Below are 15,584 nucleotides of genomic sequence, written 5' to 3'. Positions count from 1 at the left end.
AAGGCGCCTCGGCTTGACGGCAACCAAGCATCGTGGCGTTATGTAGAGTGGATGGACTTCCCGTGGCCCACGGCCCATGGCCCATGGCCCGGGCTCCCCATGGAACTGCGGAAGGCCAGTAGAAATGAATATAATTCAACTAATAGGGGAAAGAGGGTCCCGCTATTATTCTAATAAGAAGGAAGAGTTATCCGTCCGAGGCAATTGTTGGGCGCATTAAAGTTCCTTTGCTTTTCCTCCCACCTCCCCCCTCCGTCCTACATCACCAGACAACCACATCCATCATGTTGAGCGCACACGAAACGTTCCCTGGTACCGATATATACGGCCCAGGCACCTTTATCGACAAGGAAGTCCTTCCCGTGCCCGAAGATGCCCGCCGGATATTCGAATTCTTGGCTTCTAGTACCCCCGGCTTTACACAGGACAAGGCAGCATGGGACACTGTGAAGTTCGAAGGACAACCTAAGCCCATGGTCCAAGGACCAATCAAGTCGCCGGTAGTGGCAGCTGCGTTGCATGCAATGGCAGGCTTGGTTGGAAACGAGCTGCTGGAGCTTCGGGATGGTACGAAGGTGATTGACAACAAAGTCACAGTTGACACAGACCATGCCGGGATCTGGCTTGGTTCTGTATTCACCACCTACATCAATGGCTCAGACGTTTCCGCACTGGCACGGTCAGGCAAATTGGGCTCTCTGTTTGAAAAAGACATGGAGCAGGGATTCAGTGCAGGGATTGCAGGCCGCACCACAGCGATTTACCAAACAAAAGATTTGAAAGTGTGGTACCAGCTCCACGGTTCCCTGGATGCCAAAAGGACACTCGAGAGCATGGGAATCGATACCAATGTTTCTTTCGACACAGCACAGGGATATTATGATTACATCCAGAGCCATGTAATTCAATGGAGCCCCGATGAGCTTGAGATGCACAATGTGCGCCATGGCCTTTGTGGAAGCATCTGCTACTCGCCGGATGGGTGGAGAAAGACCGAATTTGGACAACGATTGGCGAAGCATCCCCTGGTGAATGTCACTGAGGAGACATATGCGAAGTCTACGCCAAAGGTTCCTTTGCCTAAAAACCTATCTGATCGTCGGCCGCTTGCTGGGATTAAGGTACTGGAGATGGTCCGGATCATCGCTGGTCCTCAAGCAGGTGTTGCGCTATCGTCATACGGAGCCGATGTGATTCGGGTTAACTGTAGCCGATTGGCTGATTTAAACGTATTTTGAAATGCCTGGTTCTGATTGCAATGGCGAGCTAATCAATTGACGCTAATAATGCGGATATAGGCATTGCAACTCACGCTCAACGCTGGAAAGCGGACAATCGATCTTGATATCACAAAGCCCGAGGATATCGCACGTTTACAGGAGCTAGTTGCAGATGTTGATATCTTTGTTCAAGGTTTCCGCTGGGGATCGCTCGGTCGCAAGGGGCTTGGGCTCTATGATCTTCTAAAGGTGGCAGCCGAGAGAAACAAGGGAATCATCTATGTGGACGAGAACTGCTACGGACCAGATGGTCTTTTTGCTGAGCGGCCTGGTTGGCAACAAATTGGAGATGCGGCATCTGGAAGCTCATATGTCATGGGCCGATCGCAGGGCCATGATGAGGGAAAGAGTGTGCTGCCACCTCTTCCTGTTTCGGATATGATCACTGGCATCGTGGGAGCACTTGGTGCGATGATTGCAGTCCGAGACCGTGCTGTCAAGGGGGGTTCGTATCATGTTTCGACGTCACTGGTGGCTGCGGATACCATTTCTCTCGAGAAAGAAGTCGGCTTGTATCCTCCTGAAGTCGTCAAGCAGACAGCTGAACGTTTCGGCTTTCCTCCAATTACGCCGGACCAGTTTGTTTCAGAGGTCCTGATCTCGGTGATTGATGGCTGGAAGAGGGGACTCCCGGGTTATTTGGATGAAGATTCGAAGCTTATGATGACATTTGAAGATGGCTATTGGGGACGCCAGTCGCTTTTGAAGCCCGTCGCAAGATTAGGCATTGATGAGGCGACACCCACCTGGACCTCTGCACCGGTGCCAAACTGCCACCATGAGCGGGGGATCAGCTGGGCGTGATCATCCATACGTGATTCAAAACATCCTCGAGCAAATAGCAAACAAAGCCTAGGACCTCATCTTGGATTTCGGTAATATAAATATTATTTTGGCCAGCCCACATCTTTTTTTCGAAAATCAAAGACTAGAAGACTAGATAAAATCTTCTGGTCTGCCTTCGTTGAACCCTGGTGATGGCAGTATGCCAGAGTATGTGTCCTGCCAGCTCCAAAACGGAGGAATGGACCATTGTGGATTCACCAAATCGATCATTGGCTCGCCTTGGGTTTCGATAACTTGCTGAAGCAGATTATCCCCGGCAGCTTGCGCATGTTCTTCGCCAGAAGCAGAATCGGGATTCATGCCATGAGAATGCCCATTAGTCCTTGATACGGGTCGCTGGGACATCTCCCGATTACAATGGCGAATGGCTCGCCTAGCAGAGTGTTCTACGTCGCAGCAAACACCCAGAATAAAATCAACATACGTGCTTGGCTCCTCGGATGAAATTTTTGTGAGGAAGATGACGGTGTCACGGACCATTCGGAGATCATCGCTGACCAGTTGATGGGAGGGATGAGACGTGATTTCCGATGCCAAGGCCACAGACGCCGTGGCAAAAAAGTAAAGAACATTCCTTCGGCAAAAAATGGTAAGCTGGGTGATCAATTTGGAGAGCCAGGCTTGATAACATACCATTTGAAATTAGATCCAAAGGAACGAGTATATGGCAGCAAAGCCACCGCTGATCGGGCTGACTCCAAAGATCGCTGATAAATTTTTGCAGTGTCGGCATCTGTCTTTTGATTTCTATCCGGCGATGTCATTTTGGTTGAAGATGATATTTTTGGCAATTGCCGGAGGTTAGCATGGCAAGAGTGATAAGCGAGATGCATCCGGATGAGATGCTGCAGGAAATAGTTTGGCTCAGAACTGAAAGATGGTCGTGGTCGAAGCTCTTCAGGAATAGAGTCTCGCCAAGCGAAAAGAGCTTCTTCACAGTCCATTGCTGACTTTATCGTCATCTCTCGGGGCTGTTCAGTTGTAGCAACGGTTTGAAAATGTCGATAAATTCGCCTCTGAACAAGCGCCAGTTGAGCAGCAAGACAAAGGAAGTTTATTTCAATACCAGCAAGGCAGATAATGCCTCGTCTGTCGGGAGGTATATTGGCTGGCAATGGGGTGTTATAATCATCCATCTCCTGGGCTGGTGGACGACCAACTCTCAAGGAGATGTCTGCATCCAAAATAAATGCGATCCAGAATATCCGCCTTCTTTGTTCAATTTCAGACGGATCCATGCCGATTGTCGTGTTCCTGTGCAATCCGATAGAGTGCGATAGACGTATTGCCGCTGCAGAAAACATAAATAAAGCTTGGGCATTTGGCGTACCTTGGAAGTACAGTGCCAAGCCCAGTAGTGCCTGGACAGCAGATAAATCTGCATTTCGCAAAAATAACTCAACAACGACATTTAGAGCATTTTTAATATGTGTCAAGGACATCTTCCAGGCATGACTCTCATCGGACGCTGTTTGTGCCCTTTCCCTATACGAGAAGCCGAGAACCACGTTGAGCAATGCCCACGAGGAAGGGTTTTCATCTGGGTTCCAGGAGAATTGTCTTTCTACCAATCTAATGAAAGACCTGTCATCAACAAGTGGTATAGCTTGGTTAAATGTGGCAAGAAACTCGTCTACCAGAGCCAACGTAGCTTCCTTGGATGGCAAAGTTTGCGTTATCCGCTGCTCAAACGGGTCTTGAAGCATCCTGGGAATCCAGTTTGTCAAAGGCCATCGATTCGCACTGCGTTGAACTACAGTCTCTCCATCTGCTCGGGATTTCCTGGTAGCATTCTCACCAGCGGGCTCAGAATATGGCGCACTGAAACCGGAAGAAGCTCCTATATTGGGGAATAGATGTTAGATCAAGCAATTGAGAATTCACCATTCAAGCAAGTGGCTAGACCAACCGTAGTATCGCATTTTACCATCTTGTGACTGAATGACGTATGAGGGCTGATCAACATCGTCATTGCCAGCCAGAGAGGCTTCTTGATCTCGCAATTGAACACGCTCTTGCGAGAGCCGATCATTTGCCATATCTCCCGGTCGATGGGACTCAGGGGGTCGTTTACTGATACCGGGACTGTATTCAGATGGGATTGGGTCTTGGACGATCTCCTGAGAGGATTCTCCAAATTGATCTCTCCGCTTCAAATCGTCTTCCATGCGCTTGAGCTTATCTTCTAGCTCTTCAACATACGTTCTGTGCGGGGATGGAATATCAGAATGACTTGAGCTTGGCTCATAATGCAACTTAGGTTCACCAACCGGTTTGATCTCTGAGTCCCCTCAATAACGTCTTTATATGCACAAGAGAGACCAAAAGTATGGCACGTAGAACAAATGGGGCGTTTACCATCGCACTTGACTTTTTTCCGTCGACATATTGTGCACGCCTAAAGAGATATTAGCGTGTTTACTTGAAGGCTTGGCCATTGTCGTCTAACCTTGGCACATCGAACCTTCTCCACGCGTGATGATTGAACCTGGTTCATACTCCTTACTTGACATTCGGCCGTCGACGATTATATTGTGTTGCTGAGGAATTGAGACGTAAATCAAAATCTAATGACGAAAGGTATTCGAATTGGACGAGACTCTTGATCAAAGGCAAAACTCAACCACGGAAAGTCCTGCAATTCCTTGATCAGCTGAATAAGAATCTTGGGGCCTGGAATATTCAAAGGTTTGGTATAGGGAAACCTTCCAAGGATGGAAGGCATATGAATGCTTGAAAACTACCAGTTGCCGGGTAAAGCCGGGCAGTATATTAGGTAAGCTCGATTCGTGGACAGCGGTGGACTTGACTCAAAAGCGGTGTATCACACTTCACTAACGCCATCTACTAGCCATGACGCCCTAGGACAACTTGGACTCTCCGTTGCGCAGCGGCCTTGGCTAAACCTAACAGCTTCGGGGGTGTAGGGGTAGGCGTGCCCACCCGTGGCGGGCACTGTATGCGGCTTAGCGCAGATTCAACCGTGGAACTAGATACATACATCTCAGAAAATGCAGACATCCCCCCTTCTTTCCAGAAAATAGATCAAAATGGCCAACAACGAAGAGAAAGACGAGGTCCGCGATGAAATTGCCCAAGAGCTGTCGCAAACTTCCTTTGCATGCTCCTCGCTGACTCGGCTGTCTGGCGGCACCGCCAATTTTGTCTACCGCGGCACAACCGCCTCATTCCCGGATTCCATCATAATCAAGCATACAAAAAGTTATGTTGCCTCTAATCTGAGCTTTAAACTTGATCCAAAGCGATGCGTTAGTTATTGTTTTCTTCTCCCTACCGGAGCAACAACAGCCGTACTAATCGCCAAATTAGCACTATGAAGAAGCCATCCTACAAGCACTGGATGGCCTACCATCACACTCCCAGGAGAATATCACCGTGAAAACGCCCCGCATTTTCCACTTTAACAAGGAAACGAATACACAAATAATGGAAGACCTTCCCAACTCCCTCGATTTGAAGAGTTTTCTTCTTTCGGATTTAGCCAAAGCCGTGCCAGAAACTGCGGGCCATGCGCTCGGTCGCTCGGTCGGAACTTGGCTACGGGCATTTCACGTTTGGGCAGGTCAACCCGAGCAAGCGGGATGTAGATCGTTGCTTGCCCAGAATGACTCGATGAAAGAGTTGAAGTTCTATATCAACTACCCTATGCTGATGGACACTATTGCGAGTTTCCCTGATGTGTTGGAGGAGAGTAGAGGTGTTTTTGAAGAATTGAAGCTTTCAGCAGCGGAGGAGATGAAGAAGACCGACCAGCAGAATGGGATTGGAATTATTCATGGTGATTTCTGGACTGGAAAGTAAGTTTTTCTATCCATCTCGAGCTACACGAGTGCTAATATGGTCAGTGTACTTATCCCAAACGCCCCACTAGATGAGAAATCCGAGACTACACTGTTCGTTATTGACTGGGAACTGTGTCAAGTCGGACCCCGGGCTCTAGACCTCGGCCAGATGATCGCCGAGTTGTACGAAACAAAGCTTTTCAAGGGCGTGGATTGCGGAGTGTGGGTCATCAAGGGGCTGGTGAAAGGCTATGGGCCTCTTGACGATGACATGGCATTCAGGACTGCGATCCACGTTGGTGTTCACCTCATTGTTTGGGGAAGCCGGGTTCAAGGATGGGGCCCACAGGACCAGATTGAAAAAGTTGTTAAAGTGGGGAGGGACCTTATTTTGCATGGATGGAATAAGAACAAAGCGTGGTTTGACGGAAAGGATTTGGGATGTCTATTTGAAACCCCAGCCTAAATTCCATAGACCTAGTGAACTGAATATTGTTTCTCCAACAATACACTACGAGCCTTTGCTATTATAATCAACCCAGACTTAAGGGTTGGCACACTCTCCACTCTTGCAAACAAGATCATCAGAGCAATCATTTTCAGTAGAGCAAGAGGCGCCCAAGCAATGACCGGACCAAGAGCATGTAGTCGTAGGAGAAGAGCCAGTGGTAGTTGATGTCCCAGAGCCACCAGACAAGCCCAAATTCTTCGCAAGGGAGCCCATTAAGCTATCACCCATAGACCGCAGAGTGCTGAAGTTGGTGATATAGTTCTTGTTGAGCGCACTGCTTGGGAGTATGGCGTCTTTACCCGTAAATAAGATGTCTTTATACGATCAGCATTCTGCCTCGTGCACAGGCACATAAACCGTTTCCTGAACTTACATGTCACATCGACGCTACCATGACCGGCGTTTCCATTCAAATCATCGTTGGGAAAGCACGTCCTGGCCATGAGCCACGAAGCCTCTCCAATGACCTCGGGATCATCGCCATCAGAGTCACCGTAAATACCATAAAACATCTTTCCATCGCTAAAATTTCGTTAGTTCTGAAGTTTTTCTCATTCAAAAGCATGGTCACTTACCAAATCACCGCACCAACGTTATTTCCTGGAAGAACACTCTGATAAGTAGTGCCAAACTTGTCGGGTATCACAATCCACGGGACCTCATAGGCGGCCAGAGCACCGAAATTGGTCTCAGACTGTCCGTCTTGGTTTCCCTATGCAGACCTTTTAGTTTCCATCGACCTAAATTGAGAATGATAGATTTACTTACCTTGCACTTATAATCGATACCATCGCAGTCAACATCCATATCGGCAACCCAAACAAAGGCAGCACCCTATTTCCGCCGTTAATCGTAACTCGATCACATTTTCTCGGAAAGCTTTGAGGTCAACTTACCTCGCTGAACTTGGACCAATCACTGTGAATCGTAACTTTAGCAGCACCACCGCTATTATTAATAGGATAGGTTGCATCTTTTGCAGCCGTGCTAGCTTTGGCAGCAGCACTCTTCAAAGCAGCAACGGGGATAGACGTGGCAGCCGCAAAGTAGCTTGCAGGAGGTCCAGCAGTGGGGTTGTTATATTTCGAACCATCAACGCTCTGAGCGAACGTCGGGTTGACCACAGCCAAAGATACCACTAAGACAGAGAATATAAATGCCATTTGGTCAAACGTACTGTTGTTGAGGATAATATCCAAGGCACTGGCTGTTTACTCTGTTGAGTGAGGCAAAGCCGCTCTTTTATAATTCTTGTCAGAAATTAGAGGGCCCACATTTGTGGATATGAAACTGCTATGCTAGTCCTCACAAGGCTTGCCACGAGCTCACATGCTGTTTTGAATGCTCGAACGGGGCGTCCCTGATTCCCGGTCCCTGCATGGTGAGCTGAAGCTAACCCGAAGGGGTAATTCCTTTTCTTACTTTGAATCATCAGAGGGCGCATAAGCCTAGAGATAGCTAGCGAGTGGCGCTAAGTTCCAACTTGCTGTTTGCGCTGAAGAAAGCATGCTGCTCAGCTAAAGTATGTTCAGATAATATCATCGAAGAAACTCATTTAGCCCATTCGCATCACACCTCAAGCCAAAATTCGAAAGAGAACATATAGCATGGGGATTTATTTCCATTATCTGTGCTCGACTCAAATAAGCCACGCATCCAACTATGCTTTCATTACAGCTTGACTTGCCCCTTGAGACCCTGGACCCTGTTTCGGCCCCACCACGTGCCCGTGTGTCTGCAAACACTATTGGCCAATGCGGGGTTTATCTGGAACCCGGGGAAACCGAAGTAACATCATGAAGAAAAGGATACCCACTTGCCTTTCGCGGCCGAACCGTCAGAAAGAGATTGGCTTACGCTAAGCAATGTAACACGGCATTTGGAGAGGCTTATGCAGACATAGTCCTTTCGATACATCCCTGCTGTCTGACCCAGGCTCACCCACGAGTTCACCGTTGCATGTCATATTCCTTGACAGCCTGAGATAAGATTGATAGCCCAAAGTATTTTTAAGGACCTTGACTCAGTTCTAGTCAAACCTAGGTTCGAGCTGAGGAACAGGCTTGGTAGTCCGCATGGTATATGCTTCCGAAATTGACTTTATCTACATTATTGGAAATATCATTGGAATTAACTTCTGGCAGCCGGCATGACTTCATTGACGCTTCTTGGTCTATCACAAATGAACAATGCTTTGACCACTTCCAAGAGCCCGTACAGTGGACGTGATAGTCAGGACAGTTCGACTGTTATAGATGTCATCCTGTGCAGTTTCCATTGCCATTTAGAATTGTACGGTTTTGCGACATACTAAACGAGATGTCGGGGCTCATTAGTGATTGTGTCTAGATCGTGTCAAAGCACAGTCAAAATACCAGCATCCCCATCGGCCAAAACAAAGCGCACGAAGTTGAATATGACGAATTTTCGTTGATACGAGGTATCCTGGGGATCTATTGTTGGTGCCTGAGGTTTTGCAGCGGGGGGAACTGAACGAGGTCCTGGATTGAGCTATTTTTGGAGATGAAAACTGTAGGTTTTGACGAAATGAAATATCGGCTCGAACATGTTCAAAGGGCGGTAAAATGAGAATTTTTGTGCTTTGTCGGTCTTGCATTTCCTAGGTTGTTGTTTCAAATAAAGTGTACTGCTTCACTTGATTTCTTCAGGATTGGTTTGATGCCACCAAATGTGCACGTCGTTTGCCCAGCGGTGTTGATCGACACCCTTCTTCGGGTAAAGATTCATTGAGATAATAGGGAAAACTGAATTCAGTGTCACCCTTGGACCTCGGTTTTTTCTGCGCAGATCATTCAAGGTTACAGCTCCTGTACCTGAGCAACGGGCCATGGTCGGACTCCGAGCCGTTTCTCGGCGATCGGGCTGAACATTAATCTCAAACAACAAACCAAGGAACCATCGAGAAAGATTGTTGGTAGATGGTATTTCCCAAAAAAAGTATGTGAAAAGAAAGTATCCAAGAATAATATATATACATTGAAAATAAAAACAACCCAACTCCAAGCCGCTTCGTTTCATCAGAAATGCTCGAAATGCAGAGTCGTCCGATAACTTAAACGTACAACACGATATAGACAGGAATGAAAGAGAACTGATGGCTTCAAACACACTGCCTATGCAGTGGTCATCGGCATGGAGTTAAGAGGCAAAGATTCGGCAGACTTCTCATCCTGCTCAAACATGATCTTCTCCAACTTCTGCGTCATTTTCGCACAGAAGGGATCCACGTACGACGTCCACAGGGACGCGCATAGGTAGACCAACGCAATCCACGCTGGAATTGAGATAGCCACGACCCACGGAGGGCGGATCGGGATCCAGTGAGGCTCGAGCGGCTGACCCTTGTCATCTAGCAGGGGTTGACCATTTCCATCAACTGGATAACCATCCCAGGGCTGGCCGGTGATGCCGTAGAGCATCCAGCACAGCACTGTACGGAGAAGGGTGCCGTGGACAAGATAGACCGCGAAGCTTTGCTTGCCGAGCCAAAGGAGAAGGCTATTGGAGAGGAAGTCTTTGGTTGAGGGCGAGATGTAAATTGCGAAGATGATGAGGTCGACTCCGATTGCTGAGTAGCGCTTCCCGATGTTGACATCTGGGGGAAAGATGTAGTGTGCGAGCTCATACATGTAGTTGGACCACGTGGCCCATTCTGGATGCTCGCCGGGGTAGGAGCAGATTAACAGACCAGCACAGGCGAGGAGGGTGCATACGACTCTGCGAGGCCATTTGTGGTTTTCGATGAACTCTCGGAAGGGCATCTCGTAGGAAAGGTCTGCAAGAGCCATGCCATAGATGGCTTGCATTTGGAATGTTTCTATCATTCATATTAGCCGTGTGAAAGAATTAACCATGTCTAGACCAAATTACCTGTGTTCTTGGCCGCGTCCTGGTGGAAGTACAGAAGCATTCCGAGGTAAATACCCAAGCGCCATCGGAATTTGACAAACTGGACAGCGCAGATCATAACATAGACAAGCATCGAAGCTTTAAGCAATGGCAGCAGGGCCCACTGGTGATCGTCATATGCCATGTATCCAGTTGTCCACACGCCCAAGAAGTTCTCAAACAGACGGATAAACTCCTTCCATAGAGAGTCCTCCAGATCGGGAGCAGCATAACGACACCACCAGCAGTCTGAACGGTTCGCAGCAATGAAAGCACCACACTGCGCCATCACCCACGAGATGATCAAGGCGATGGTGGCGGGGAAAATGAGACGAGGTGGACGACGCCAGGCACTCTTGGCAACAGACGTAAACGAACCCAGGTGATCACCATTCCGAGCCTGCTTCATGGGCTTCAAGGCGCAGACATAACCTGTGAGAAATGCAAAGATGGTGACACCTAGACGTCCCTGCCAGGGAATACGGAAAACAGGCCACTGGAGGATGCGTGGAGGGAGATCGACATCATCCCGAGGGGCGAATAGATCGTAATCCCATGCTCGGGCCAGATGGGTCATCACCACCAGGAATGAGGCAATACCTCTCAACCCCTGATCAATACATTAGTTTGATGAATCTCAGATTTAAATTTAGTGAGATCAACCTACATCAATCCATTTCACGCTTTTCCTTGGGTCACCCTTAGCATTTGGGTCACCGGATTTCCAGGGAAGGTTCTCCAGGATCCGAGTATAGAGGTGACTCGGCTGGACATAGTCCATGATTGTTGTAGTCGCTAAGCGAATCAAAAAAAGAATGAAATCGGATCAGAAATCAGTCATCGATGCATCTACCTCTTGACCAGAAGGGTGAGACCTCGCAAGGGAATGTTGGAATGTGAGGTAAATATGAGGAAACGACTGAGGGGGTCGCAAGTCGACGTGAGGAAAGAAAGAGTGAAATGAGGGTCGGCAATAACTTCAAGAAGGAAGCGCCAAGATCTAAATACGCCTGGTACGAAAGAGAACGGACCTGGACAAAGCAGGAAGAGTGGGTAGGCTTGGGGGTTTTGAGTAATTTACAGCAGTAGGGCGGAAGATAGGAGGTTCCCGCAAGTGGGGATGCATGAGACCCAACACATGCATCCTTGGCTCGGTTTTCACAGCCATGGGGTAGATCAGTTGCCAGAAGGAGAATGGCAATTGTGCTCTGAAGCAACGACTGTGCTCTTCTCCACTGGGGATCTCATTGGATAGCGTAGTAGTGTCGATAGTGGGAGGTTCCATTAATGTCTTGCAATACATGGGCACCGATCACTGTTTTATCCGGAAGGATACATCCACTGCCTCCAAAGCTATAGTGGGATCCGTCTCATCCGCTCGCTGGAACCCGCTGTCAGCTCGTATACATGGCTCCAAAATGGATATTATGCCCGAGCTCATGAGTCGGATAAAAGCTTCACAAATCCCATCTCCCGGGATGAAATTAATAGTCGATACTAGCCTACGAGCTCAATTGACAACGAATGGATCCCTGCCAATCAACATGAATCCCCGCCGCGCCTCCAGCAATGTGCAAAAGCCTGCGCGAATGGCGCAAGATTTCGATTGAAACACAAATACCAAAATGACTGGCGCGATGGATCCCCGAGCCCGCATGGACAACGTGGGGTGTGATTTGTTTCCAAAAAAAAAAAAAAAAAAAAAAGGGTCCTCTGTCTTGGCTTTGCCTTCGAATTTATTCTAAGCGTCTGCTCCTCAATTTCCCCACCATCAGGCCCCCTAAACGAAGTCGTTTTCGTACAGGGAGATGGGCGGATTATGTCTCACAGGCGAACCTTGGAAACCTCATTTTACGATACCACGATGGCATGAGGTCGAAGTCAAATGACGCGATTTGACCTCATCCTTTGTCAAACGAGATCGGCGATGGGCCTGGGGCAAACCGATAGGCCGCTGAACCCTATCAGAGCTTCCCGTATCATGGATTACGATATTATAATACCGCATTCGGGGCTTGGCAATCACGCCTCATGCAAAACTAATTTTTCACTAATTTCTTATTCGGAATGCAGGGTATAATGTGCTTGGGGTCTTGGTGTTTCGTGTTAACGCAACATTTGCTTCGAACCCCTGCGATCTACAGGGCTGAATCGTGAGGTCCTAGTTCTGGGTTGATTTCAGACGGGACCAAGTTATCTCTCGCCAAGAAGCTGGACCGGTCGGACTAGGACCGTTAGTCAAAGATTGCTCTTGGCGTCCCCAAATTCAGGGTTTGGGGAAAAGAAAAAAGAAGGAAATCAATGTCAGCCCCCTGAGTATGTGAGACAAAAAGAGGTCCGCGATACGGAAACGAATGATGGGGGCCAGACTTTGAAAAGGCAGACAATACTTTGTCAAGCCTACTTGACTAGTGTAGGACGAAAAACTTTCGATGCATATACTGCCTCACCAGTCGGACTCCCGTGAAATTCCCTAAGCCCTACGGGAATCCAGGCGAAAGGATCAAAGCAGTTTCGGGTACTAAATCCTCATAGGCTCGCAGGGGCCAAGTCGTTCCCCCCCTTCTCTTTCGTTCCGGCCTCCGATACGTCGGGGTGGAGACCAGTTCAGGGTCCATCTCGCGGAAAGATTGACAAGATCGTCGTTTGAACGACGCAGCCAAAGTGGGCAGGATGCATGGACGAATATGTACTTCGCAGACTCTCAGCTTGCTTTTTTCTCTGCTGCCTGTCGCCAAGTTTATATTGTTCCCCCAATTGCGATTTCGCGTTGGGTTTTCAATCCCGTCATTCTGTGGGCGCGCAGGGTCTCCGACCGCCCCCCTTTTTTAGTACCTGGAAAATACCTAGCCCTTGTCTGGATTGGCTTTTCCTGACTTCTTAGCGAATCACACATTATAGCCGAGTTCCCGGCGCCCAGCGGCGGCTGGTGGCGCTCGTGGGATATGACCCCTGAGGCCACCCACTCTTCTAATACTTGGCGGGATCCATCCCCCGATATTGATTCGTACGAATGCAGTGCGCCACTTTCGTTGGTCCAGATGTAGTTCTTGGCTCATTCACGGGAATAGACATGTAACGTAACCGGGAGCGGACAGTTTCGGTTTTATCGGGTCTTATTCATTGCTGGGGGGTTTTTGCATTTTCCCCTGGAAGAAAGAGGGAATTACGCGTGTGGATCCCATCACGCCATTATTAGTATTCTTGACCACATTCGAGAATGGAGAACTGACCTCGTGCCTCTTGACCTTGTTTACTCTCATCGCATCAACAGGTTCCCGACCATGCGAATTGTATATCTAGGTTTGACCTTGTTGTGGTCGTTGGCTTCGGCCACGATCTTGCAGAACGGGCAAGCGAAGGAGGACCCGTACCCCGGACAAGCACCGGTGATTTCCCTGGACGACTCCTGGCATAGCTATGCGCCCGATGTGCCGGAGATCGCCTACAAGGGACGATGGGACAGTCAACATATTTCATGTACGTACTTTGATGATTCTATATGATCGCTTCTAACATGGGTGCAGGGTGGTCGTGTGTCTTCCCAATCTCGTAACACAGTAGCTGTGCTAGAGTGCTAGGCCCCTTATCGCTTTATCTCACTGAAATCTAACGTCTTACCTCCATCACTAGAGCACCCGGAATCAAGCTCCAGTTCTCGGGGAATAAGGTATGTCTTGGCATAATGTCAATCTTAAATTTCAATATTTTGACCTCAGTACTTTATTAGCTCGCAATTAGTTTCGGGCCATCCACAAGTGATGGCGTGCTTGTTGCATACAGGTAAAAAGCGTCGCGACCCAAATTCCTAAGGCTCGTTGCTAATATCGTATAGACTTGGTTCCCTTGACTGGCAATTTTCCAATGTGACTGCGGATGCTACTTACCAATTTATTGGTCCATGGTCAGAGCTGGGTGACGATATGGTCGACGTGCCGAAGCTCTTCGAGATGAGAGGTATGTTCACGTGCTTTGGGATTATTGCACAGCAGCTAACACTTCTTTAGTGACGAACTGGGGCATTGGATAAGTGATGTCATTCTCATTATTATTTCACTTGCTGATCTTGCGCACAGTTCAGATAGCCGGTGTATCCACGGCCAGCTCGGCTGAACTCACCATCCCACCAAGATATGCCAAAAAGGTGGAAGTCATCGGTGGATCGTGAGTAAACTCGTCAGCGTTTAGGTCTAGCGCATCTTCTGATTGTTGGCTATAGAATTGCATCGGGACAGTATGGCTCCTATGAAACTCTCTCGTCTTGGGCCTATCTCTTTGTGGCTGGCCTGGGCAATGTTGAGCATACTCTCACTGTGAGTTCATCTGATCTGGACACTCTATATTGACTTTACCCGTTACTAAATTCACAACTCCAGTCGTATGCTGGTGTCTGCCTGGTAGACAAGCAATGTTATGGTGGCAGTGCCCACGGAATGGTATGTCGTCTATCTCACACCAGTTTAGAAAGTGACTGACCTGCCTGAATAGACTTGGTATTGGCACCGTGCATCAGATCCCGGCAGCCGATCCCGCGCCTTCTACCCCGAAGACCCCGAAATCTTCGACAACTCCGCCGAGCAACCTGCCGATCTTGTCATCATCCAACTAGGCGGAAACGACCACCGCCACCCCAATGAGATCCCCCCACGAGATTTCTATCATGCCTACGTGAACCTAATCGAGGACATCCATAGCACATGGCCACACGCCGTCATTCTCATCATGGTGAGTTACTCGCACCATAATCTTCTCCCATGGCCCATTTTTACTAACTATATCAGTCCCAATGGGGAGTATGGGAGAAAAAAGGCTTCTCCTATGTCCCGAACATGGTCTACGAAGAAGAGGCAAAGCAAGTACACCAACACTTCAAGGATCGGGGATTCGTCTATTACTTCGATACCACCGGTATCCTTCAACACAATGATATCAACCCGAAGAACCACCCGACAGATGTGGGCCACATCAAACTAGCAAGCCATTTGCTGCAGTGGACGCGGTTGGTCATGAGGTGGAAACTTGAGCCAATGGGAGAGGTCCAGCATGGTACGCTCTATTGGAATGATCAACAGGAATACTAGGTATGATATTACCTCTATATAATACTGTATAATATCCTTAGACTTCAGGTACATACATGTCTTCTCATTAGCATTTGAATGAACTTTGAGTCAACTATTCTTCCATGATACCGAGTGAGAGCTGCGACTCAAAGGACGGCATTCATTGGTCCCC

General features: G+C 48.4%; 6 protein-coding genes across 6 annotated transcripts; 3 read left to right on the top strand and 3 right to left on the bottom strand.

Annotated features, from left to right (window-relative positions):
- Nucleotides 1-284: 284 nt before the first annotated feature.
- On the top strand, nt 285-2,084 carry N7484_001538 (CoA-transferase family III; the record flags this gene model as incomplete). Its single annotated transcript, XM_057111958.1, has 2 exons — nt 285-1,229; nt 1,299-2,084. 2 exons carry the CDS (start codon nt 285-287, stop codon nt 2,082-2,084), a joined length of 1,731 nt encoding a protein of 576 aa, XP_056976695.1.
- Nucleotides 2,085-2,216: 132 nt separating this feature from the next.
- Nucleotides 2,217-4,524, bottom strand: N7484_001537 (Zn(II)2Cys6 transcription factor; the record flags this gene model as incomplete). Its single annotated transcript, XM_057111957.1, has 4 exons — nt 2,217-2,700; nt 2,760-3,966; nt 4,036-4,331; nt 4,397-4,524. Coding segments are annotated over 4 exons (2,115 nt in total), but the record flags the coding sequence as incomplete, so codon positions are not given.
- Nucleotides 4,525-5,176: 652 nt separating this feature from the next.
- Nucleotides 5,177-6,395, top strand: N7484_001536 (uncharacterized protein; the record flags this gene model as incomplete). The annotated part of the gene is made up of 3 exons (XM_057111956.1): nt 5,177-5,395; nt 5,457-5,944; nt 5,993-6,395. 3 exons carry the CDS (start codon nt 5,177-5,179, stop codon nt 6,393-6,395), a joined length of 1,110 nt encoding a protein of 369 aa, XP_056976693.1.
- Nucleotides 6,396-6,473: 78 nt separating this feature from the next.
- On the bottom strand, nt 6,474-7,603 carry N7484_001535 (glycoside hydrolase family 75 protein; the record flags this gene model as incomplete). Its single annotated transcript, XM_057111955.1, has 5 exons — nt 6,474-6,754; nt 6,814-6,962; nt 7,016-7,152; nt 7,209-7,274; nt 7,337-7,603. 5 exons carry the CDS (start codon nt 7,601-7,603, stop codon nt 6,474-6,476), a joined length of 900 nt encoding a protein of 299 aa, XP_056976692.1.
- A 1,971-nt stretch (nt 7,604-9,574) lies between these two features.
- On the bottom strand, nt 9,575-11,130 carry N7484_001534 (acyltransferase family protein; the record flags this gene model as incomplete). Its single annotated transcript, XM_057111954.1, has 3 exons — nt 9,575-10,278; nt 10,332-10,959; nt 11,017-11,130. The coding sequence occupies 3 exons, from the start codon at nt 11,128-11,130 to the stop codon at nt 9,575-9,577; spliced, it is 1,446 nt and encodes a 481-aa protein (XP_056976691.1).
- A 2,503-nt stretch (nt 11,131-13,633) lies between these two features.
- N7484_001533 (SGNH/GDSL hydrolase family protein) lies at nt 13,634-15,430 on the top strand (the record flags this gene model as incomplete). Its single annotated transcript, XM_057111953.1, has 10 exons — nt 13,634-13,829; nt 13,877-13,883; nt 13,983-14,019; nt 14,080-14,132; nt 14,185-14,306; nt 14,426-14,513; nt 14,569-14,662; nt 14,726-14,785; nt 14,838-15,074; nt 15,131-15,430. 10 exons carry the CDS (start codon nt 13,634-13,636, stop codon nt 15,428-15,430), a joined length of 1,194 nt encoding a protein of 397 aa, XP_056976690.1.
- Nucleotides 15,431-15,584: the final 154 nt, after the last annotated feature.

Source organism: Penicillium longicatenatum (genome assembly GCF_028827895.1).
Source record: "Penicillium longicatenatum strain IBT 33135 chromosome Unknown contig_1_segment0_segment0, whole genome shotgun sequence".
Lineage (NCBI taxonomy): Eukaryota > Fungi > Ascomycota > Eurotiomycetes > Eurotiales > Aspergillaceae > Penicillium > Penicillium longicatenatum.
This window is presented reverse-complemented; position numbering and strand designations above follow the sequence as displayed.